The sequence below is a fragment of the Condylura cristata genome, unplaced genomic scaffold (assembly GCF_000260355.1).
Source record: "Condylura cristata isolate star-nosed mole 26May11 unplaced genomic scaffold, ConCri1.0 scaffold00005, whole genome shotgun sequence".
Lineage (NCBI taxonomy): Eukaryota > Metazoa > Chordata > Mammalia > Eulipotyphla > Talpidae > Condylura > Condylura cristata.
Window position 1 is genome coordinate 38,791,252 of NW_004567106.1, and position 24,105 is coordinate 38,815,356.

The window sequence follows — 24,105 nt, forward strand, 5'->3', positions numbered from 1 at the left end:
AATCAGTGTTTTTGTGTCTTTTGGATAGATACCTAGGAGTGGGATTGCTGGGTCGTAGGGAAGCTCCATGTTTAGCAGTTTGAGGAACCTCCAGACAGTTTTCCATGGTGGTTGTACTAGTTTGCATTCCCACCAGCAGTGCAGGAGAGTTCCTTTTTCTCCACATCCTTGCTTAGGTATTTAATTTTTTTGATGCAATTTTAAATGTGTTAGGTTTTTTTTTCCTCTTCATGTGTTACATATAGAAAAGCAACTGATTTTTATGAATTAATTTTTTTTAACCTTCTACCTTACTGTATGTATATGACTTTAATGGAAACATTATGTTCTCTATGTTAGCCAATATTTCTTTTATCCATTCTTTCCTGTTGTGTTAATTAAGAAAATAAAAAAGGTTTTAAGACCACGTTTTTCCAAGTTTGTCATATTGTGTGCATAAATGCAAATATCCCAATTTGACTATTCTCCTTGCCTTTCAGTCAATGAGTAATTATTCAATTTATATTTTGTAGAGGACATGTTTCATCCAAGTGATAAGCCAAGTGCTTTTGATTTCAACTGAGAAAAACTTATGTTGTTTACGTTCTATTAGAGGAAAGAGACTGAAAGTAAGTTGATAAATTTGCTTTGTGCTAATAGTAGACACAAATGGAATAATTGTAAAGTTTTGAGTGTTCATAAGAAGCCATAGGATCCTGATGAGGAAGTCAGAGCCATGGTTAATTTAGCTAGTGTGATCAGGAATGCATGTGCGTGATGGTTGTATGGGGCACAGAAGGAAAGCATGGCAGGCAGAAGAAGCAGCAGGCAAGAACAGACTACTCAGTAATGATGTCATTTGTACATAGAGTGGCAAATAAATGACCTACATCTCTTTTTAGCCAAATGTTAGTGAGTAACTGCACCCTTTGTCTGTGCTGTAACAATGGGTGGTATACAAATGGGTGGTTGGCCAAAGTGCTGTGGCTGTTACCAGTGTTTTGCTCCAGCAGTTTCATTCATCTCATGTTTAAAACTATGGATAATATCATTTTTCACTGTGCTTGAGTTAATCTTATTTAACTCACTACCAATGTTCCCAGTAAGAGGACAGCTACTTCTAGTGATTGACTTGCAAACAAAATTAAATGTGATTAAGGACTACAAAAATGGAAAATCAGTAATGGTCATTACTTGCTAATCAGGTATGTCCCAATCCACCATAACCACAATCTTGAAGAAAAGGAACAGAGAAAAGAAAATGGAATCTAAATGATGTGCTTAATTAGAAACAGCAAGGCTAACAAAGTTTTGAGAATGACCTATATTAGATATGGAGAAACTTCTTATGACCAAAATTTGTTGGCACAATTACCTAAAGTTGTATTTCTAAGACTGAATTCCCATTGTTTAGCAATACAGGAATATATTTGCCATGTTTCATTTTTCCCTATTAGTGTCTGAGTTCTAAGTTTTTTCCAAGTTATTACTTGAAAGAATAGGGGTTGATAATACCTGCATTAAGAATTACAAAGTCTAGCTAAGATCTCCTCCCCATAGTAACTTGAGCATCTAATTCTTATATAATCCACTGTATTCAATAGAAAATAATTTACAATGTTTGCAGTGTATGAAATAGCGCCTCATTACTTCTTTAAACCTCTCCTTATTAGGCACATAGAATATGTGAAAGGTGGCTGCCTAAAGTTGAGAAACAGTGTATGCCTTGTCACTATACTATTTTTGCAGTGAAATAATTAAAATTCTGTCTTCATTGGAAATATTCACATATAATAGTAGCTAAAATTAAAGGTGCACAGATATGAACTCCAGTGCTCTGCAGGGATTTGACCTAATAACTGCTCTAAACAAATCACCATTCATTTTTTGATCTGTCATCGATCTACACAGCAAAAATCAATGTTATTCAAATCCCATGTCCACACTGAAAAATGTATACTTGAGCACGAAAGATCAATTCCTAACAATAAATTGAAAATAAGACAATACTTTCTTCTACATAAATAACATCTTTCTAAGAGATTTTCCTTTACAGTTGCATGTGAAATAGGCAAAATAGCCTTATGTTCTTTCATATTGGGTTCAAAGTGATGCCATTTATATGTGTAGGGCTATTATTTCTATGCTTTAAAAATTGCAGTGTTTATTTGAATACTAGTATTTAGTGCATTGCTTAAAGTTTTTGTTGACTAGCAAGTATTTTCAAATGTATAGAAGTACATTTTCATCTTTTTAAGAGAACTCCCACTTCAGTTTTCTAAATGTGCATTTATTTCTAGTTTCTTGACTTTTTCTCCTCTTCCTCCTCACTTCCATGTGTCCCTTTTCCTTCTTTCCTTTGTTTCTTTCTTTTCCCTTGGATCCATTGACTCTTTCGGATCTTTCAGTTTACTTTCCTTCCCTTAATCTTGTGTCCTACCAGGTGACTGTGTTAAGCAGTGAGAATTGGTTAATCAGGAATATGGTATTTCCCTGGGCTTCCCTGCTCTGTGCCTGTCTTTTGTCAACAATGTGATGGACACAGTGGACTTCCCCCACTAATTCATTCATTCCACAAATTCCCTCTTCTGTCTACTCAAGAGAGTAATATAGAGAATAGGATAAGCTTGGGTGGAAATTAGAATGTGCTTACTCTAGTCCTTACAGAGATCCCTTTAGATGGAAAGTTATGTGCACTGTTCTTGAATTTTACAAAGTGATTTTCTTGGCTTTCTGAAAAATCTGGCAGGCAGGATCTGATTGAAAGTTAGAAACAAGATTCTAACTTGAGTTCCCATAGTAATAGAAAAAATATATTACTTCTCAAACTTCAATTGTTGTAAAGAAATAGAAAAAACAAATTAACAAATTCTCACTGTAGTGGAATTTTACGTGGCACATTTTGAGATCTCAGAGTAAGAAACTATGTACACAGTAGATGTCACGAAGCCCAACTTTGTGACTATCTCTTTTAACCAGTTGGCACTTTTAGCAACCTTCTGTGTAACCACGGGTGGGCAAGTGCAGAGGGACTCCATAAATGGCTCCTTAACCTCTTTAAGAAACTCTTAGGTTATTCCTTTTATCCTACAGTTCTGAAGTTGCTTGTTCTATCTTGGGTGTTCTCTGTATTGTGTTTGTTTGCTGTTCTCTTGCAAAAGCAAGGCACTTTTTCTGTCCAGTCCCTTTGAATCATGTCTCCTGTGGTTTACATCTTTGGTTCTGGGCTTTAAATTTGCTTTTGGACACTGGTTATAAGAACCGGAATGGAAAGCAGACCCAATCTACTCATAAACTCCATATCCACGTTCCAGAACTTAAACTTCATAGGCATCTTACTGCTTGACAGCGTCACATGGTCATCATAAACTATTTCATGGGGTGTTTATTATTGATCATTATCATCTATTTCCCCTTTAGTTACTGATTGCTGTTTTTCTTTTAATAGCAGGGAGAAGATATAAATCTCACTCTTTTACATATATTCACCATCCCCACCCTGATTAATTATAAGGATAAACACACAAAAACAAAATATGTCAATCAGAGGGCCACATCTGACTAAGTCAGCTGCTTCTTTTATAAGATATGTAGTATTTTACCTCTCCTTTTGTCTAGCATTAGGAAGTAGCAGGCTGAAGACCCTTGTAATTACTTTGAGTTTTTATAATTTTCATAGCAAATTTCAAAATAATATAGAAATGTATATAAAAGCAGATATTATTTTTAGATTAACTTGTCTAATAACCTATAAGGTAAATACATGTACAATAATTTATTTTGTACCTGGAAGAACTTTGTAACCATTTTGCCCCCAAATGAAGAGGTTGTCAAGAAGGTCCTGAAAGCTAATCACAGGAATGGAGATTTGGCATTACAATTTTCTATGGGTATGTATAAGGAAATACACAAGCCTCCATTTCATAGGAAACTGGACTAGAACAAATTGTTTTCCTCTGCAGTTTCTAGATTTGAAAATATATGTGTATATTTTTTGCCCGCATTAATTGGAATAGAAAGTTCAGTTAAAGATTCAGCTATAAGATGTTCCAAGGTGATTGTAAATGCCCATGGGACTGCTGATGCCCTCCTGTGCTCAAGAGATCGGAGAGGATGATCTGGAACTCTGGGGAAATGCACTGTGTATAGTTGAAAGGACAGTCTGCAGATAGCATGAGACATGGTAGTGACTTCTTCTCTTCTTCCATTGTGATAGGTGACCTAAGACAGATAGCATGCATTCTAATGGATTGCCTGCACACAAACCCTTTTGTATTTCCTGAATAGTGATGAGGGGATCCGTTCGGCTTCTCTTTTAACAGAAGGAATATTTTGAGAGAGAATATATGGGCTGTCAGGCCTGTGGGAGGCTGCTGAGTCACATATGATTCACAGAGCTGGTTCAGAAATCTTTAGACTACTTTCACATTACAAGACACGGAGGTCCATTTTAAACTGCTTGTTGAAATCCATATAGGGATGCACCCTAAACAGAGCACCAGCAACAGTGACAGAATGCCTATTAATGAAAAAAAAAAAAAAATTAGAAGCCTGCAACAATTCATTCAGAATGTTGATGTTTAATTCATGTGACTGGCTGCTTCATGATTCTTTCATGTTTCATAAAGATGATGAGTTACATCGGGTGTGCCCTTTCCATCAGTGCTCTCAAGCCACAGTGCTGTCCTTTTTGTGCTAGAGCTTGTGAAATGTTTCTACCTGCTTCTAAAATGACTGAATGTCATCAAATTATAAGTCTTTCCTTCTAATTGCAAAATAAATGATTTAAAATGTAAAAGGCATAGACATCAACACAAAGGAGTCTTTCAATAAATTTTTTTCTTATTTTATATAATTATTTTCAATTCACTAGCCATTTTGTTATTTAAAGATTCATTTATTTTTTTTAAGGTTTATTTATTTGTGCATTCAGAACTGGGGTACAGGCCAGAGATGCAGGGGTGGTGAGAGGATTCAGCAGAGACAGAGTGGGGAGCAAAACAGGCAGATCCACGAAGTTCACTGCTGAGGGGAGCAGCGGGCTGGTCAGGAGAGGTCTGCCACGCCATGTGGGTCACCTCCTGGGCAGGCGGGGGCGGGGTTCAAACTCATGCTGAAGTGGCTTTAGTTTCTTAGTGCTATGCTTTAACCTGAGGCACCACCAGGCGCCTAGATAAATATTTTTCTAGATAAATATTTTTCTTTTTTTTCTAAATATTTTTTAAAGATTTATTTATTTATGCATATAGAATTGGGGGTACAGGCCAGAAGTGCAGGGGCAGGGGAGGATTCAGCAGAGACAGAGTGGGGAGCAGAACAGGCAGATCGACAAAGTACACTGCTGAGGGAACAACGGGTGAGACAGGAGAGGTCTGCTGCACCATGTGGGTCACTTCCGGGGGGTGGGAATCGAACATCCACTGAAAAGGCTGGGGCTAGTCTGCGGTGCTGGCTTTAGCCTCCCACCTGGGAGGGCTGATAAATATTTTTCGTGTGGATTTAAAAATGCTTTCTAAGGGCCTTTCCCCTTGGCGCAACAGGTTAGGACGCAGCACTGCAAACAAGCAGCAGCCGCTTCAGTGCTAGTTGGATCCCCGCCCTGGAGGTGATCCACTTGGTGTGGAAGACTTCTCCTGACCCTCCTGCTGCTCCCCTCAGCATTGTATTCCGTCATTCTGCTTGCACTGCTCCCTACTCTGTCTCTGGTGAATCCTTTCACCCCCTGCAACTCTGGCCTGTACCCCAGCTCTGTATGAATAAATAAATAAATCGTAAAAAAGAAAAAAAAGCTTTCTAAATAACTATAGCTATGCATCCTCCTTTGTAGCATTTTGAAAAAAATTCTAAATTTGTAGAATGCTAATTTTTCCTCCCTGATACTTTTATTGTTATGCCTACTTTTTGACACTTAATACATCAAATGTCATACTTTCATAATAGTCTTATTTAAACTTAAACAAATCTTACATACTTTAAAGCATCAAACAGTTCAACCAAAATTGTTTGAATTTGTGGCCAAGAAATGAAAAACAACTGCTTTCCTTTATTACTTTACCATTTTGATATACTTCTCATCAATGGTTTGCTTTCTGCAAGGAGTTATTTGGGCTGAAAATGAAGTTTTGTTTTTGTTTTTGTTTGGTTATTGAATAAGCCTAAATTCATTCTGAACACAACTTTTAATTTTGCTATGTTTGGAGAGGAAGCAGTTTGATATGAAAGTGGTCTAGCTTTGTGTTTATTTTGAGCAGGTCAGGAAAGGGAGCTGGGTATAATTCTTGCCCAAGAAGCAATCGTCTGCTTGGAAGGCTGGGTGCCCAGCCTTTTAGAGGGGCTCACGAGGGCAGTGCACATGGGCAAAGAGTCCCTGGTCTGAAAGGACCAAAAGGTCTGAATCTGTGTAATCTATTTTTTGAGCTGGCAAGATACTTACAGCCTCATGCTTGAGGGCTTTGTTCCTATGTTTTTACACTCCTGTGTTGGAAACTTCAGGAATAAAAATGTTGGAAGAGTGCTACTCTTGTGATGTGCCTTTCTGATGGTTTTCAAAAAAGAGTGATGTTTCTAATTTGCAAGCCAATATATTTGTGCTGATGGTTTTTTATTGTAAAATAAAGTTTGTCCTGGAACCTCTGTAAACACACTGTGCCATGGGCTATCTTTAAAAGGAACACCGCAGGAGTCTGTCTGGGTCCGGCTTTGATAGTCACACATTTTTATGTACCTGAACCTGCACTGTGAAAGCAAGGTCAGCTGACAGTCATATTTCTATTCATATTTGAAGGATTTAGTGTTGTTTTTAGAATGTTTATATTTAGAAACATATAAGGGCTTACTCTACATCTAACCTGCTGCTTTATGTCAAACCTGTGTGTTTGTTGTGAATAAAGATGAGTCAGTTGCTGTGTAGATAACACTGAAGATGTCATGTTCTAGTAGTAAAAGCAGTAAACATTATTTTTTTTTAGATAAACTGTCTATTAGATAATCTTGATGAAAAATCTTTAATTTGAGGAAAATTACAGCATTGAAATAATCATATACATATTTCATTTTTTTTTTAAAAGATTTATTTATTTATTCATACAGAACTGGGGTACAGGCCAGAGGCTCAGGGGTGGTGAGAGGCTTCACCAGAGACAGAGTGGGGAGCAGAACAGGCAGATCGACGAAGTACACTGCTGAGGGGAGCAGCGGGCGGGTCAGGAGAGGTCTGGCTCGCCATGTGGTCTCCTCCCGGGTAGGCGGCAGGCGGGAATCGAACTCATACGGAAGTGGCTTCAGATTCTCAGTGCTGTGCTTTAACCCGCTGCGCCACCAGGGAGGGCCCCATATTTCATTTTTTTTAAAGAGAGAAAGTAGCTGGACTTTCCCAATGATGTAAGTTCTTATTTCCAACTATAATTTTTCACTTGCATGCACAAACTAGACTTCTGTAATTGTCATTTTCTATCTTTATATCAGTGAAAGATAGCCAAACGAGAGCCATTTGTAAAGTATCACATGATGAGAGCAGAGTTGAGGACTGCTGTCTAGTGATTTAATGTCAGATCAGCCGAGTCATAGCATGTAATGACTCGTTTGCTATCTGTGTGAACTTAGGCCAGTAACAACCTCTCCTTGCCTCAGTTTCCTTATCTGTAATACTGTAATAGCTTCCACCTCAACAAAATTTTTGTGAGAATCAAAGAGTTTGTTCATAAGACATGTTTATAACAAATCTTGACACATCGACACTAAGTATATATTTCCTGTTACCTATCGAACATCTATTGTTTAATCAGAATTTTGCTAGTTATTCTCAGAAAATGGAACTATAAGATGTAGCTTATCCATTCAAGGAAATCAGGTATTTGTGGAGAAAAATACTGCTACTATAAAATAGTGTTAGCAATATGTGTGTCATTTTGTGGGACAGGCTGTGTATGTATCTTGTGAATGTAGAGAAAAGAAAAATTTCTGTGCGTTTAAGTACTTGGATTGCCCAGAAGAAGAAGGATTTGAAGTACAGACTAGAAGGATGTTTTTCAGGTGCAATGGGGCTGGGAGTAGTAATTTCGCCTACTAGGAAACATGATTGAAGGATGTGACAACATTGACATGTTTGCGTAATAGGTAAACTGGCTTGACGCAGATTGATGTGTGTGGGAAAGTGCACGGCCATTTAGGTCAGAATCCAAATATAGTAAAAATTTTAATATGTTGCAATGATGGCAGTATTATGAATGCTCAGTTGCTAGTTTAGAGAAGAGGAAATGAGGGAATTTTTATCATGATATTAAATAATACCCACTTGAACTAAGCTAAAATAAATTTTGTTAACACTGGCTAAGAAAAAAATATAGATAAAGAATGAAAGGGAAGACTTTTTAATAACATGAATGGAGATTTTGCAATGAGCAATTAGAAATTCAGCTCATTTGATTCATAGAAACACCAGCGGCAGATTGTGTGGCCTTGTGGGACCGGTCCATTGGCACTGGCTGCAGGGGACTTTGCTGCAGGTTGTAACTGACTGTGATGTGGAAGGATCAAAAACAAAGCTCTTAGCGCCTCAAGGGACTAAATCCCTTGTATGAGGACTCGCCCCCTCCAGCTAATCCATGGAGCTGTATTAATACCTACCCTAAAGTGTACTTGCTCATTTGTTGTCTTGGAAGCTGAAAGCAGATTGCTGCAGCTGAGGCAAAACAGATTAACTAAATAAAGAAGCAGTGATAAAATGCTTGAATAAACCAAAAATCAGTTTAACATGGTGGAAAAGTAGAATTCAGGAAGCATTTTTAGTCTTTGGGAATTATGAAGGCATATAACTGTAAAGTCAATTACCCATATGTACGCAGGTGTGTAGATGGGGAGTCAGTGGGTGGAGGTGGGGGCGTCACAGAGTCAAACAGAAAATAAAGACAGAGGAGAATGAACAGTGCAAGTCTCAGATGCAATGAGAAAACCTTTTTTCCTGCTCTCAATAACTTTATCCTTCTTCTCCGAGTAACACCATCATACTCCTTTCTGCATTTATTATAGGGTGACTCTTGACAAAAAAAAAAAAAAAAAAATTGAAGTGTTTCTCAAGTGAAACAGCTTGTTAAAAACAGTAGCAGTTTATTGGAAAATGGCTTAAATTGATAAGCATTTCAGGAACTTACTCTTGGCATGACAACCATCTCACAAACAATCTTACTTTGATAGGCACCAACCAATCCTTTTACACCAAAAAAATGTGTTTGTGATATGACTACGATATAGTTATCTATGTTTTAAAAAATGCATATATAGCAGAATAGAGTGTCTAGGTTATCTTAAATGTTTGACTTACTTTTACTGAACGACAGGAACACAGTGAGTGGTTTATTATGTAACAAAAATAGGGACACTTTGGCACTGGCCACATATTTATAGCAAGTGGGACATTTGAAAGATACCATGTTATTATTTCAAATATATGAAAAGGCCATTTGTATCTCAACAAATGGTTAGTTTGCTAGATCTTGTTAGATCTGATATTTAATTATTTCCCATATCTACAGGGCGTAATTATGCCCCTTGATTTTCTTTGTTTAAAAAATGAAATTATTTCTTAAAAGTATTGGCATAAGTAGAACTACCTTAGGATAAGGACCCCAAAGGGTACAGAATTCTCTTCTTTTTCCCCCCACCCCAAGTTCTTGACTGGATTAGCCCTCTGCTCTTTTTGTGTAGTCTGTATGCCAGTTGCTAGTGCAATAATTCTTGAGGGGTATGGAAGAAAACTACCCGTTTTAATACTCTTCTTTTATATATTAAAGAGGGGGGCAATTCATTATAATAATTCTTAGCTTTTGGCTTCTTTGTTCCAACCAGTAAAAAGACAAATTCTCTCTGTGGCATTTAAAATAATTTAATGGATAACTTTGTAGACCTAACACTTTGTGTTCAACTGTGATACTTTTCAGTCGATTAAATGGATGTAATTTGTGCTGTTCTGAGTTAGATCTTCCTCAAATGGATGCAAAATAAAATCGATTAACATATTTCTTTTTAAAAATAGTTTCTTCAAGTATGCACTACTATTTTGCAAGCCATGCTATTTGCAAATCCAACTTCAAAAGGAGCAATAGTCATTTAATGAAGTGTTTTTATGAAAAATTTAAAGTGATTATTTTTCTTTTAGAATGTGGTCTGTTCCTGTACATAAAATGACATAGGATACATACAATATCATTTCATTTATTCACTAATAATTCTTAGAAATCTCATAGTGAATTTTGCAATATCATTGGATACCGTCAAATAACTGGAAATATAACATACCAGTGATTCTGAAGTGAGTTATATTGTAGGGTAGAGGATTACAGGGTTAAATTTTTCTCATGACCTGCAATATTTGCTTGAAAGATTTGGAACTATAAGGCATGCCCTATGAAGATTTAATAATTCTTTAAAGCATTAAGTCCACATCTTCAAAATGTTCTGCTAGTTGAAAAGTGGGTGCTGTTTATTGATACATAGGTCAAGCAATTAATTTTATTTTTTTTTTAAATGTGAATTGTCACTCCAAATGAAAAACTTTAAACAATTTAGAGAAGTCAAACAAATCGGCCTTATTATTTACGAAGATCCTTACTTTTACCAGCCTCTCAAATTTCCTGAAATATATTTTACTGATATGACTCCAGGCCTGTGACTGCAAAACATGACTCCTGGCCAAATTTCATATGTTAAAACTAAAAAAGTTTAAGTAAGGATATGTACAGGGAGGACTTTCTAGCCTCCTCTTCATGTAAGTGTCTGCCTTTTGCCCAAAGGAAAGGAGCATATGATCTCCAAACACAGGGGGCAGAGCTAAGACCCTGAGTGAACTGGGTTTAGCTCTTGTTCTTTGCCCTATCATGCCTTTCCATGACTTTCTACTCTTTATGAAAACGAACAAAGAGCACTGTCATTTCACTGTTTCTTTGGGATTTTATTTCTTGCTTCTCACGAAGCCTCCCACATCATGTAAAAATTAAATTCATGATCATTGCTTGTTACTGTGTCTTTTGTTAAAGGGGTTAACAAATCATATCCATTTAATCTACTAAGAATTCAAGAAATTGGAATGGTAGAAGAACAAGATTTTTTTTCTCCCCTGTACCACCATTTACAGCAGTGATATTCTTGTTACTCTTTTCTGCTAGACTGACTTCTAAGTTCATCCAGGCTGTAAGATATTTATTACTTCTTCATCTTCAGCTTTTAGTATTTTCTCTAGTAGATATTAGTTTTTGTTGAGTGGGTTAACAAAGAGCAGGCAAAGTCTTTCTAATGCAGTGCTATAGATGTTTTTTATTACATGAAAAGTCTGTAGCCTTTGTAACTTTCTCCAAGATTTTGTAATGCCCTATAGAGATACTTAGTAAGATGGTGCCTGTGAATATATTACAAGCTGCTTCTGCTGCCTGAAAGTAGAACATTTCTGTCGGTATGATTTGGTTAGTTTTTGCATGTAGCAATGAAATTACCATTACTTTATGTGAAAATTTTCCTTAGTGTTCCTAGAGCCAAAAAGTACTACCAAATTACACCAAATAAGAATGTTCTTTTTTGTATAGAGGGAGAAACTTATATGTGCTTGAGAAATTACCAGGAAGATGGTTGGTAAAGAATTTGCATGAGTGTTCTTCCCTTGTGTAAATTTACACTTGCAGGGTGAGTAAGGTCTTTACTGATTTTCTACCCACTATAATCTTAAAATTTCAAGTCTGAAAGGCAAAATACTCATATATTTAAGGAAAACCAGGTGACACCTCATATCTATGAAAAATAATTCTTGCTCCTATAGAGTGTTCTTGACAGCTTGTCAGTGGGACAGAGAAGACTAGACAGGTTCTGAATTGCTTTTCAGCCAAAACAAGTTCCCCTCAAAGAACACTGGCAGTGATGGTACGCTAAGGTGTCAGGTTAGAATGAACATTTTGGATCAGTTTAACACAAATCAGAATTTAGGCATGAGTAAAATTCATTTTTTTTTACATACATGTTTTGTCTCTTAATTTCCCAGCTAAAGGCATGTATCACATTTCTTACTATTTGTCAATGTTGGAAATTATATTTGAGAAGAGATGATTTATTTTCTCTGACTTCAAAACTGTTTCATTACTGCTTTGAGAAATGGGATAGTCTGATCTGAATTAGAAAATGGCACCTGCCTTTTTTGCTCTTCCTTATTTATTGTTCTTGATGTAAAAATAAAGCATAGTTATATTTATCTAATAGAAGCAACAAGAACGTATATGTTAAGAACATGCACTAGGACCCTCCCTGGTGGCGCAACCAGTTAAAGCACAGCACTGTGAAGCTGCAGCCACTTCACAGTGCCTCTGGCTTGTACCCCAATTTTGTATGCATAAATAAATCTTTTTCTTTTTAATAAAAAACATCTGGGTCCTCCCTGGTGACACAGTGGGGTAAAGCACAGCACTAAGAAGCTAAATCAACTTCAGCATGAGTTTAATCCTAGGCCTGGAGGTGACCACATGGCGCAGCAGACCTCTCCTGACCTACCTGCTGCTCCCCTCAGCAATGTACTTTGTCAGTCGGCCTGTTCTGCTCCCCACTCTGTCTCTGGTGAGTCCTCTCACCACCCCTGCATCTCTGGCCTGTACCAAATTCTATATGCATAAATAAATATATCTTTAAAAAACAACAACAAAAAAAGAACAGGCACTAACTCATAAGGAGCACAAACTATAATGTTTGTATAACTTGGTGCACATCATTCATTTTAATGTTTCTATAGATTTCTCTCTGCTTAGTATCCCTTGTCCCAGTTTATTTATATTTTGTTTAGACACTCATTTAACTCTTTAAAATTAGATTTCCACAGTTCAATGCATACTCTTCCTTATTTTTATTTGTAATCTCTATTTGTGTGATAAGTACTCCCAAAATAATGCTTTCCATTTACTAATTTGTCTCACAAGTAAGTCAAGCTTCTGTTCGTCCCTCTATTTTTTATCCTTTTTGTGACTACTTTCAGTTTTCTTTCTTACCCTTTTGTTTATCAGCTCACTTAAAAATACATTATTTATTCACTCATTTAAATTCCTTTTTCATGTTATACTTTTCCCTCAACATTTACTTTTGATTTTACTATATTTAAATTTATCTGGAAAAAAAAAAGATGATCATGTAAATAATATTGCAGTTCTTATCTATATAAGGAAAAAACCCCACACAGTTAAATAGAAGCATTTATGAAAAATACAGTTATTATCCTTTAGCAAACAGCTCTTTTCTATACCACTCTCAGAAGTAGTCATTAAAGGAGGGAAATTTTTTAGCACTAATATAATAGAGAAGTGGGGTAAAGAAAAAGAAAAATAAGAATGCTTCATATAGATGTGTAGAGAGAATTTCATATGTTATTCTTATTGGTGTTTTCTTATATTCCACATGGACACATTTAAGGTTTTATATAACATGAGGAAGAATAACTAAAATATATGAAGGGACTGCAAATGATTTTCATTCAAGGGGAGAAAACTGTGTGAAATTTAGTAATGTCTTTAATGCCAAGAAAGTGGAAGAAAAACAATTGATTTAGGAGTTTCTAGAATGCCATAACACCCATAGTCCCTATTTTAAGTTATTAATATAAAATATGTACATGCCTGAAAAAGTTTGAATACATCCGTCAATCATAATTATAATGCTCAAAGTCACTCCTTTAAAACTTAGGTTTTAATTCAGTAATTCCAAATCTAAGATTTTATCTAAGAAAAGTAAATAATTTTAAACTTTGTGCCCTAATATGTTCATTGCAGTGTAATTTATAAATAAATAGAAATTGATGACATCCTGACTATTTTTTTTAAAAAAAGAGGAATTAGAGATAATGGAATATTAAGTGGCATTAAAATACAATGTTTATAAAATATTTGTAATGACATGGGAGAGCATTTATCAGGTGGCTTGGGTGAAAGTATTTTTAAATACTATAAAGAGATACATTGAAGTATGGAAAGTGGTTATCCCTAGGTAACAGAATGAGAAGACATTTAAAATATTTCTAAATCCTTTTGCCTTTTTCTAAATAATCTCCATGTAGCACATCCTTCCTATTATATTCCCAAGTCTTATAAGCAAACAGATAAAATTTAGACTATTCTACTTACTGTTTCATAAGATTTTTATAGAAATTAAGAAAACATTTACTCTTATATTTGCCAAGCACATCTCTGTCATTTTTCTCTATTTGATTTGGGTGTATTTCAATACATAAGAGGTTGTGTGCTAAAGGTTCATTGGTTCTGTAATTTAATGATGAGATGGAAAAGTGGACATAGTTGGAGCTGGAAGGAAGAAGAAAGATTTCTATTTAATGGAGTGAACTTTCTTGCAGCATGGATACAGGATGGCAGTCTATGCCCTTTAACTGTCAGAGAACTGATAGAATATTTTCTTCTCTGTTTCCTACAGTATCAAGTCATGGGTGGATAAGATGCAAGAAGACCTTGTCACACTGGCAAAAACAGCTAGCGGAGTCAATCAACTTGTTGACGTGAGTAAAACCCGGAGAAACTTGTTAATCTTTTTGAAAATTTGTATGCCGTGCTGTGTGCTAGGAAAAACTTTCTGTATTATACGTAGCAGTAAGATATGATTTCTCCTGTGAAAAAATGGTAGTGAATTTCTGAGAGACACCTTGGCATGGAAGTTGCTGTAAACAAGACATGCCACTTCTTGCAATTAATGAAGCTTTTTCACTATACTTTACAGTCTATAGATGGTTCTTGTGACATGTAGACTACCCTAGAATTCAAAATGGGATGTGAAGTTTCCATTTTACAGGGAATATTTTAAAATCTTTCACATAGAAGTGATTGTAAGTTTTGTGAAGTATTCTCTTGAATATCCTCAGTGGGAACACATTTTCATTGTTTGAGGGTAGATTTTATTTTCAAAAATAAGTGAACATTGTATACAGCTATGTCTAGAGACCAGAGTGAGTCATTTAGATAGGTAATAAAGATTTAGGTTTGAGAGAAGAGTCACTATAAAATACAATTGTTCTTATGATTTATAAAATAATTATTAAAGTCACTCTAACATAACTTTAGAAAGTGAGAGCTTTATATAAAAATACATAGTATCTTAAATTAATTTTCCTTAAGTAAGCTCATTTTTTTGTATACTTTTATGAGATTCATTAAAAAATTTGTGTCATTTCTTTAGAGTCTCACTATTTCCATGTCAAGGTAATTAATGTAACAATTTGAAAGTTCTTTCACCTGCAGTTATCAACAAGGCCTCTTATTTCCCAAAAATGTACTTTCACCTGCAGTAAATCAACAAGGCCTCTTATTTCCCAAAAATGTAATGGGTCAATGAAGTCAAGTAGTATAACAGCAATTTCATGTGTGACATATAAATATTTTTGGAATGTTTATATGTGATTATGCCTTTCTGGGAGAAACTAGAATGCATGGTTGCCATATGTATTAATACACATTCAAAAATAACCCTAGTTAAGCAAACACTAAAAAAAAAATTCCAGATATTATATTATTCTTTTAAAAAAAAAAATCTTTGTGCTAACATTGTTGTTTATATGAATTAAGGGGATAGGTTCATATCCCCACAACTACCCACCACAACATACCCATATCCCTTTAACATTTCCAGAAACTTCAAAACACCTGTAGGTTTTAAACCAAGAATATAATAATTATAATTAAATACCTGTGACATAACTTTATATATTTGGAAATAATAGCTGTTCCTTGTGAATAACAAAGGTCAAATTCAGTTCTGTTTGGGCACACCATAGGCCTCATCATGCACTGTGCAGGGCATGCCAGAAACACTCTCCATGCCCCAGGGAACTGATCTGTACTTATTCAAAATCCCCATTACTGGGGTGCACAGATGCCTGCAAACTTGTGTAAGCTTGTGCACGGGTTATGCAGTGAAAGTGTTTAGGGTAATAACTGAATCGCTATGAAAGGGATAGGGCTGTAGAATTGAAAAAAAAGGAAATGAGAATTGACACATTCAGGGCAGAGGTTATGTGCCTTTATTGATGGATTCAAATTCAAACAAACTGCCCTTGGGAGCTTGTACTCCTGCAGGGTGTCTCCAGCTTCAAAACCACTCCCTTTGCTGACCTCATTTTTACTTTTGGTGTTAGTATGTGAGCCTTGCTGGCTATATAAGCTTTTTGCATTGCAATATTAAGCAAAAAATCTCACCTGATATCTTTTATGCTTTGTGATGTATAGAATACCAAGAAGAGTATAGATATTGGTGAATGAATAAAAAACTGTCTAAATTAAAGTGATAAAAGAGAATAGGTAGGATGAAAAAAAAGCTCACAATTTTATGTTTATGAGACATGTGTCTAATATAGTGACAAGCTGGAGAGACGGTTTCTTATGCCTCTTGCCTAGAAAGGAAGTCCACAATGGAACCAGAGAGTGCACTCCTTTTTGTTCAGAGCACTAAAAATTCAAGGTAGCTAAAGGATGCCAGCGTTCAGAGTTGAAGTAAACTGAACTGAGATTGGGTGCTTGGTAAGGAACATATGATTGAATAAATAGAAAACCCGGGTTCTTAGTTGAAATTCAATATTGTGGAGATGATGATTTTGCCCAAATTATTTACTTTCATAATTTTTACAGACTTATTAAAAAGAACTGCAATGTAACAATATATTTAAAATAGGACATCTTTGCAATCTGATGTAAATTGCCTTATGGCAACATGAGACCAGTGAAATTTGATAAATAGTGTTGAATAAATTCAGTACTTTAATTTTGCAAATGAAAGGCTTTGCTCATTTCACCTACGTAATTTGTGTTAAAGATAAGGACTATGTAGGCTTAAGTATCACTACTATAACCTTGTTGTATTTGAAATTAGGATATCTTTTATTTAATTGTTCCATTACCTAATTATGTGTTGGGAAAACACATATATACATCAATTGCATATGTTCATCATCAGAGTAGATGAAATAATTGAGAGAAGAAAAAATAAAGTTAGATAGAAGAGATGATGTGTGTAGTAATTATTCTTAGTATATTTAATATGTTAGAACCTTTTAAATACAACTGAAGTACTTCATTTTTTTCCATTAGTTAAGTCCCTGTACAAAGCCTTTGAGTGCATTATCTTATTAATCCTCAGCACACCTTGTTAAGTGAACAATGTCAGCTTTAGTATGAGTTAAGACATTGTTTGCAAAGTTGAATTTTTGTTTGACGATAGACAGCTACTAACTTGAATGTAATTCCAAGGCTAAAAAAAAATAATAATAAAAGCATACTATCTTTTACTTGTATGTTGAGAATGTATACTGTTACTTGTATGTTGAGAAGATTAGCAGATCCCCAGCTAAGTAGAGGTTAATATAGTTAGTTATGCTTTTGCTCTTCTTATAAAAGACATAAATTAGAAGAATACAAGACTTCACCAGTAGGTATCCATTCACGAACATTTCCCCTTGAATTTCATTTGGAAATAAAAAAAGTAGAAATTCTAAAATGTAAATTTATTTGTTTATTTAAGATTTCTTTATTTTTGCATATAGGAACTGGCGTGCAAACCAGAGTTGTGTGTAGAGGTGTGAGAGGATTCACCAGAGGCAGAGTGGGGAACAGAACTGGTGGGTTGACTAAAATACACTGCTGAGGGGAGCAGCGGGTGAGACAGGACAGGTCTGCTGCATCATGTACCATGTGGGTCAGCTCTCTGGCTGGGGATCAAACTTGTGCTCCAGTGGCTGTAGATAGCTTCATAGTGCTGTGCCTTAATCTGTTGGATCACCAGGGAGGACCCTAAAATATAAATTTCTATACAGAATTCAAAAATTTCCATTATTGTTGGTGAGCAAAGAAATAGCTATATATATCCATTGAAAGAGTTGTTAAAAATGGTACAGAATGTAAATTATTCCTGATTTTATCTTCATGTTCTTCTATACTTTTTATGGAATATCTTTACATATATTTTAAAAAAATAATTGGCCCTCCCTGGTGGCGCAGCGGGTTAAAGCACAGCACTGAGAATCTGAAGCCACTTCCGCATGAGTTCGATTCCCGCCTGCCGCCTGCCCCGGAGGAGACCACATGGCGAGCCAGACCTCTCCTGACCCTCCCGCTGCTCCCCTCAGCAGTGTACTTCGTCAATCTGCCTGTTCTGCTCCCCACTCTGTCTCTGGTGAAGCCTCTCACCGTCCCTGAGCCTCTGGCCTGTACCCCAGTTCTGTATGAATAAATAAATAAATCTTTAAAAAAAAATAATTAAGCATACAGACTTGGGGGTATAGGCCAGAGGCAGTAAGAGGATTCACCAGAGACAGAGTGGGGAGCAGAACAGGCAGATGGACAAAGTACACAGCTGAGGGGAGCAGCGGACAGGTCAGGAGAGGTCTGCCATGCCATGTGGGTCACCTACCTGGCAGGGATTGAACTTGTACTAAAGAGGCTGTGGCTAGCTTCATAGTGCTGCTCTTAACCGGTTGTGTCACCAAAGAGGAACTTCACATATACTTTTAAAAAATAATTAAGACTATTGTACCTTGTGGTTCTTTGGTTGATTGCTTGTGGTCTGGCCAAGATGGCTCCTTCATGTAGTTGTTGAGATTGATGATGCAGTCCTTGTAAAATATTTATTGATCCATAATGAGAACTCAAGAAATATCTTCTGATTTGTTGTATAAGTAGAGGGTATTGTTTTTGCAACAGTTGGGGCACAGGCTGAGCCAAAATAGCAGATAAGATAGCCATGTGTTTTTCTCATGTGACAGGAGTAGTTTAGGGCCAGCAGGGAGCTCTGCCATCCTGAGCAGGTGGCTTTCATTCCTGGGCACTTGATAATTCTTTATTGTCCTATTTCCTAGGCACCAGTTACAGGGAAAGAGACTGGGAGAGCAGAGAGCAGAGATCCAGTCACTTCCATTCCAATGGCCAAAACTTATCCCTTGGCCACAGCTAATTAGAGAAGTGGGACATTTAGCTGAGTAGCCATATGCTCACAAACAGTAGAGGACACCAGACCCACAAACATGTAGTATTAGAATAGGCTGTTGAGAAGAACTGTGTCTAAAAATGTATTAAAGATAGAGCAACACAAAATGCAAGCTATGTTGTAATATAATTCAAGGAAAAAGTAGGTACAAAGCTTCCAGATTTGGAAATGTATATGCATTTTGGAACAATATGAATCACAGAATATTTTAATACAACATTTTATTACATTTACACACACACACATTCCTTTAGCTAGCATGATGGCAAATGGAGCGGCTGTTTATCAAATAGAGATAAAGTGGGTTTAATTTTGTTGGAAACAATGCTTTGAGTTCATAAAACATTCACTAGGACACACTTTTAATTGTGGACAAAATATTTTATGATAAAGTTATATCTAAATTTTGCTCAATTCCAGTGAGCAGATATTCTAAATTAATGGGAATTTACCTTATGAAAAAGTTATCCAAATAAAAGTTGACAAAGAAACTATTTTTCTTTTGTACAAATACATTTTTGGATTTACACGAAGATACACTAAAGGTAAGCAGTGTTCTGTAAGTTATCAAATCCGCAATGGCTGCCGGGGTGACCCTGTTCTGCGGAAAGCGAAGTGCAGGGATAAGGGCAGGTTACAGTCAGGGAGCTTTCTTGTCTCCTTTTTCTTACACCTCTTCCTTTCCCTTGAGGAATCCAAGACCTTCTTATAGCCTCCTCTTTGTTACTTCATTTTCCAGTACTACTTCTATCTATCTCTAATTGGATCACATTTGATACTGCAAAGCAGGTGTGAAAATATTTTAAGGGTGGTAGGATTTCTTCTCCACCCAGCCCCTCTAAGGCTCTGGGAAGGAGGTGGGCAGGGCCAGGAGTCCAGCAGAATCTGAGATGTGAATTGAAGGAAAAGGTGCATCAAAGGAGGTACTTTTGCAGGCCAGACACCTGCCGGCCTTCTGAGAGAGTACTCCTTGCTGTCTCACTTGCCTGGTCCAGCCCTAGCTCCTGATGGTAGATAGTGAAAGACTCACTTGCCGGCGTCTTCGGCTCTCCTTGCTGGTAGTCTGGATGCTTGCAGCCTTTGGACATCAAACTAATTCCAGGCCTCTCAGTCACAGTTTTTCCTCCTGTCTTTCCTTCTCTGTTGTAAAGTGTCAGATCTCTCATTACAGCTTTTTTTCTGGTGTTTTCTAAGCCTCCCATACGCATCTTTTGTCAACATAAGACATTGTGATGGGTATTCATATAGTGTGAATAATATTTTCATTTTGCAATCTTCAGCCATGTTTTCTAACATTGCTCCTGTTTTCCTTCTATTTCAATTCTAATGTTGTCTCCTATCTTTTGAGAAAGAAGGGCTTTTATGGAATATAAACTATTTTGTTAACAGATTATCATGTGTTTCTAATTATCTGAAGGGGGTTGAAAGAACACGTGCTCCTTGTTGCCGTGAGGCTTCCTTCTTTTTTGTTTAAGCAGTAACAACAGGGTTTATTAACAGGGAGCGAGGAAAGAGACAGGGTATAGCTAGGAGAGAGAGATTTATAGTGCAGCACCTCCTGTCTGTCCTGCGAAAGAGATGTCCATGGTTCAGAGCCTAGAGTACCAGCAGCATAAGGCTTTCTTCTTAAGTGTAAACTCTTTGGAGTTCTGACAATTTTAAATGCGCAAATACAAATATATTTAAGAAAATTGGTTGATTACTTTTTTCCTGGCAGCTTATTTATGTTTGCAGGTAAAATCATTTTCCTCCAGCAGCATCATAGAACTTCCTGGCTTTTAACGTGCCATTATGCTTCTCATAAGTTATTTTATAATCGATACCTTCGCATTTCAGTATACTCGCAAAGATGTACATATGAAATGTGTCTAAATATTGAACATTCAGAAATCTTCATTAAGTTAGTATTTACATAAGTGCTCTAGGTGAAGAATTTCCTTTCATTAGTAACTCAGACTGATGATTTTTCTTTGACATTGTGGTCATGTCTTCCTATGTAAATAGAATACTCATTTTCTAGGTGGTGGAGAGTTTAATGTGTTAATCTATTTATAGCAGAAGATACTCTACAGCAGAAGATAATTAATCACTGGCGCTGTTGACTAGGAAATCAGCAAGTTGCGCAAGCAACGGCAAGAACTGGGGGTCTTCTACTCCGGAGAATGTGACTATGTAGCTTGGTCCTAGTACATTTCCCTTTAGCTGCTTGTCAAATCAGATGGGGTGTAACACTTGCCCCCTGCACAGAAAAGTTATGGAGATGAAGAGGAATAAAATGAAATATTAGAGTAATAATAGATGCACTGGAAAACTTTAATGCTCATTGCTTTTTAAAATGTAGCTTTAGATTTATTTACTTTGTAAAATTAATATTTATCAGCGTATTATTACTTCTTTACCAAAATAGCATAATCACTTTTAAAATATAGCTGTTTATGGTTAGTTCACATGTTTTGGTTTTACTCAGAGTTCTTATTTGTCTCAAAGATTATGTGTTGCCTAGATCATTTTAGGGAAAGAAGCAGTTTTTCCCTAAGTGGAAGCAATTCTGTTTGCCAAGTTTACTGTCAATAGTGAGTGTCATCTCCCTTACCACCTACTGTAAACAGGGCCCTCCCTGGTGTCACAGTGGGTTAATGCACAGCACTATGAAGCTAAAGCCACTTCAGCATGAGTTCAATCCCTGCCCCATCACCGGAGATGATCCACTGGCGCGGCAGACCTCCCTTGTCCCGCCCGCTGCTCCCCTCAGCAGTGTACTTCATCCATCTGCCTGTTCTGCTCCCCACTCTGTCTCGCACCTCCCCACCTCTGCACCTCTGACCTGTACCCCAGCTCTGTATGCATAAGTAAATCAATCTTTAACAAGTAACTAATTAATTAAGTAGTAAACAAATATTTTAAAGTCAGTGATTGTTAATTACACTCATTTTGAAGGCTACAGAATAGACTCTTAGAGGATTTCTAGTTTTGTGGTAACTTCCAGTATTTCACTGACAGGAGGTACTCTGGGTTCACAAAAATTCGTGGTGATACTCTAGTAAGAATTTTTTTTTAACTTTGCTACTCTATTCCATTATCAATCAATAATGGACACTTTCTGAAGTATGCTAGTACTTGACATATAAAGTATTATTTGTCATCTGTCCAAATAACAATCGAATGGCTTAGTAATGTTAAGTACACAGAGAGAGATCTATAGTGCCTGTGATCTTTTCTTGAACTACATGATAGAGAAGTATGCTGAAAACTTGTAAGTGATATAGCTAAGTTTTAACTTGTCTAGAATAAAGATGGATGACGTGAAAGACCATTATTTATTACTACAGACGTTCAGTATACAATATACAGATTTTACTCTTCCCTCCTTATTTCCTAAAGACACCTTTAATGTGTTTATATGTAAAGTTGTGGTCTCAGTCAGGGTTGATTTTGTTTTCCAGATATTTTTTCTTTTTCTTTAAATATTGCAGTCCTTTATTTATTTATTTTAAAAGACTTATTTATTTATGCATACAAGAACTGGGGTACTGGCCAGAGGTGTGGGGGTGGGGTGAAAGGATTCACCAGATACAGAGTAGGAAGCAGAACAGGCAGATAGACTGAAATACTCTGTTGAGGGGAGCCGCAGTTGGGAGAGGAGAGATCCATTGTGCCATGTGGATAAGCTCCCTGGCTGAGGATCAAGCTCATGCTGCAGTGGCTGCAGATAGATATCTTCATAGCGCTGTGCGTGAATCCCTTTGCCACCATGGTGGCCCCCAGATATTTTTCAGTATTTGGAAATATTGGTGATCATTGCACTGGGCGTGGTCAGTACTATGGCATCTAGTATGTTGAGTTCAGAGGGGCTGCCTAACATTGTAAAATGCATAGGACATAACCTCACACCAAAGAACTATCTGGTAAAATGTGTCAATAGCAATAAAACTGAAAAAAGTACTCTAGAAGAATTAAGGCCAGAATCGATGTATGAAGTTCTTTAAATGAGTATACATTTTTAAAATTGTATATCAGTATTTTACAGGTAGTACCTTTGCTTTAGAAAAGTCATTTGTCAAAAAGATATGATAATTAAGGGCAAGTTAAACTGTGCTGCTTTTAAAAATTCTTGTATTGGCATTGAAATGAATTTAGGTAATTGGGGTTTAGGGACATTAAATGAGCAGCTCACTCAGCCTATGTTTAATTATTTTTAAATTTATTTTTAGTGGAATTTAATATGATCTGCTTTTAATTACATATGAATTTTCTGGTCAAATACCTACTCAGTTCACAATTTTTATAGAACTACAGGTATGAAAAGGGAATAAGGTTAGGTTATTATCTGTGAATTAAAAAACAACAGATAACTTACTATATATGTCCTAATTTTGTTTGTGTTTTAAAACTAAGTATTCTTAAAATGAGTTTATAGTTCACTTTGTGAAATGTCTCCAAGCCGAAGCATTTTGCCATGACTCTTTTTATATACTTTAGTTTTTGTTCCAGTTTAATTTCTCGATTCCAGGATTGACTCCCTGGACATTGACTTGTGTCTCTTGTTAAATTTGATCCCCTTTTCTTATGTATGGAGAAAGTGAAGAGGCATGTTTATGATTTTCATTGTTCTTTCCCTTCTTAAATGTTTAACATATGGCTCAAAAATGGCTTCATCAAATTCTTGTTAGTGGAAACCAAGACAAATAGTAGTGTGTGTGATGGGATGCTTACAAAGTCTTAGTTCACTGTCCCTAAGTATTCTTCCTAAAGATAATGTCCCATTTAAATACACTACTGTTCCTGCTAAGAAACAGGCATAGTATCTATACTATGCTAAGAAGCTGTATCATGTTAAATAGAAAAAATGGGATTAGCAGGGATGAATATTTATCAAACTTTTCTTTGATACTAAAGTTCCAGTTTTATGTAGTTATCAGAATAGTATGTGCTATAATCTGAGAACATGACCAATTGCTCCTTTTTATGTACATGTCTGTATGTGCCTGTGTACATGTGAATTTATGTATACACTTGAATGTGTGAAGATATATTTGCATATATATGTTCAGATGTTCATAGTAAATTGCTAAAATTTGAATTCTTTCTATGTACTAACTTCTGTAATAGTCGCTAGAAATTCTGAGCTAGGTA

The 24,105-nt window shown here is 36.2% G+C and overlaps 1 protein-coding gene across 3 annotated transcripts in view; it reads left to right on the forward strand.

The window, feature by feature from the left end:
- CACNA2D1 (calcium channel, voltage-dependent, alpha 2/delta subunit 1) overlaps positions 1–24,105 on the forward strand; it is a 397,279-nt gene that overhangs the window by 69,574 nt on the left and 303,600 nt on the right. For all 3 annotated transcript variants that reach the window (XM_004676889.2, XM_012720902.1, XM_012720903.1), the window contains exon 2: positions 14,422–14,503. In XM_004676889.2, coding sequence (XP_004676946.1) covers positions 14,422–14,503 — 82 coding nt within the window. The remainder of the gene's footprint in view (positions 1–14,421; positions 14,504–24,105) is intronic.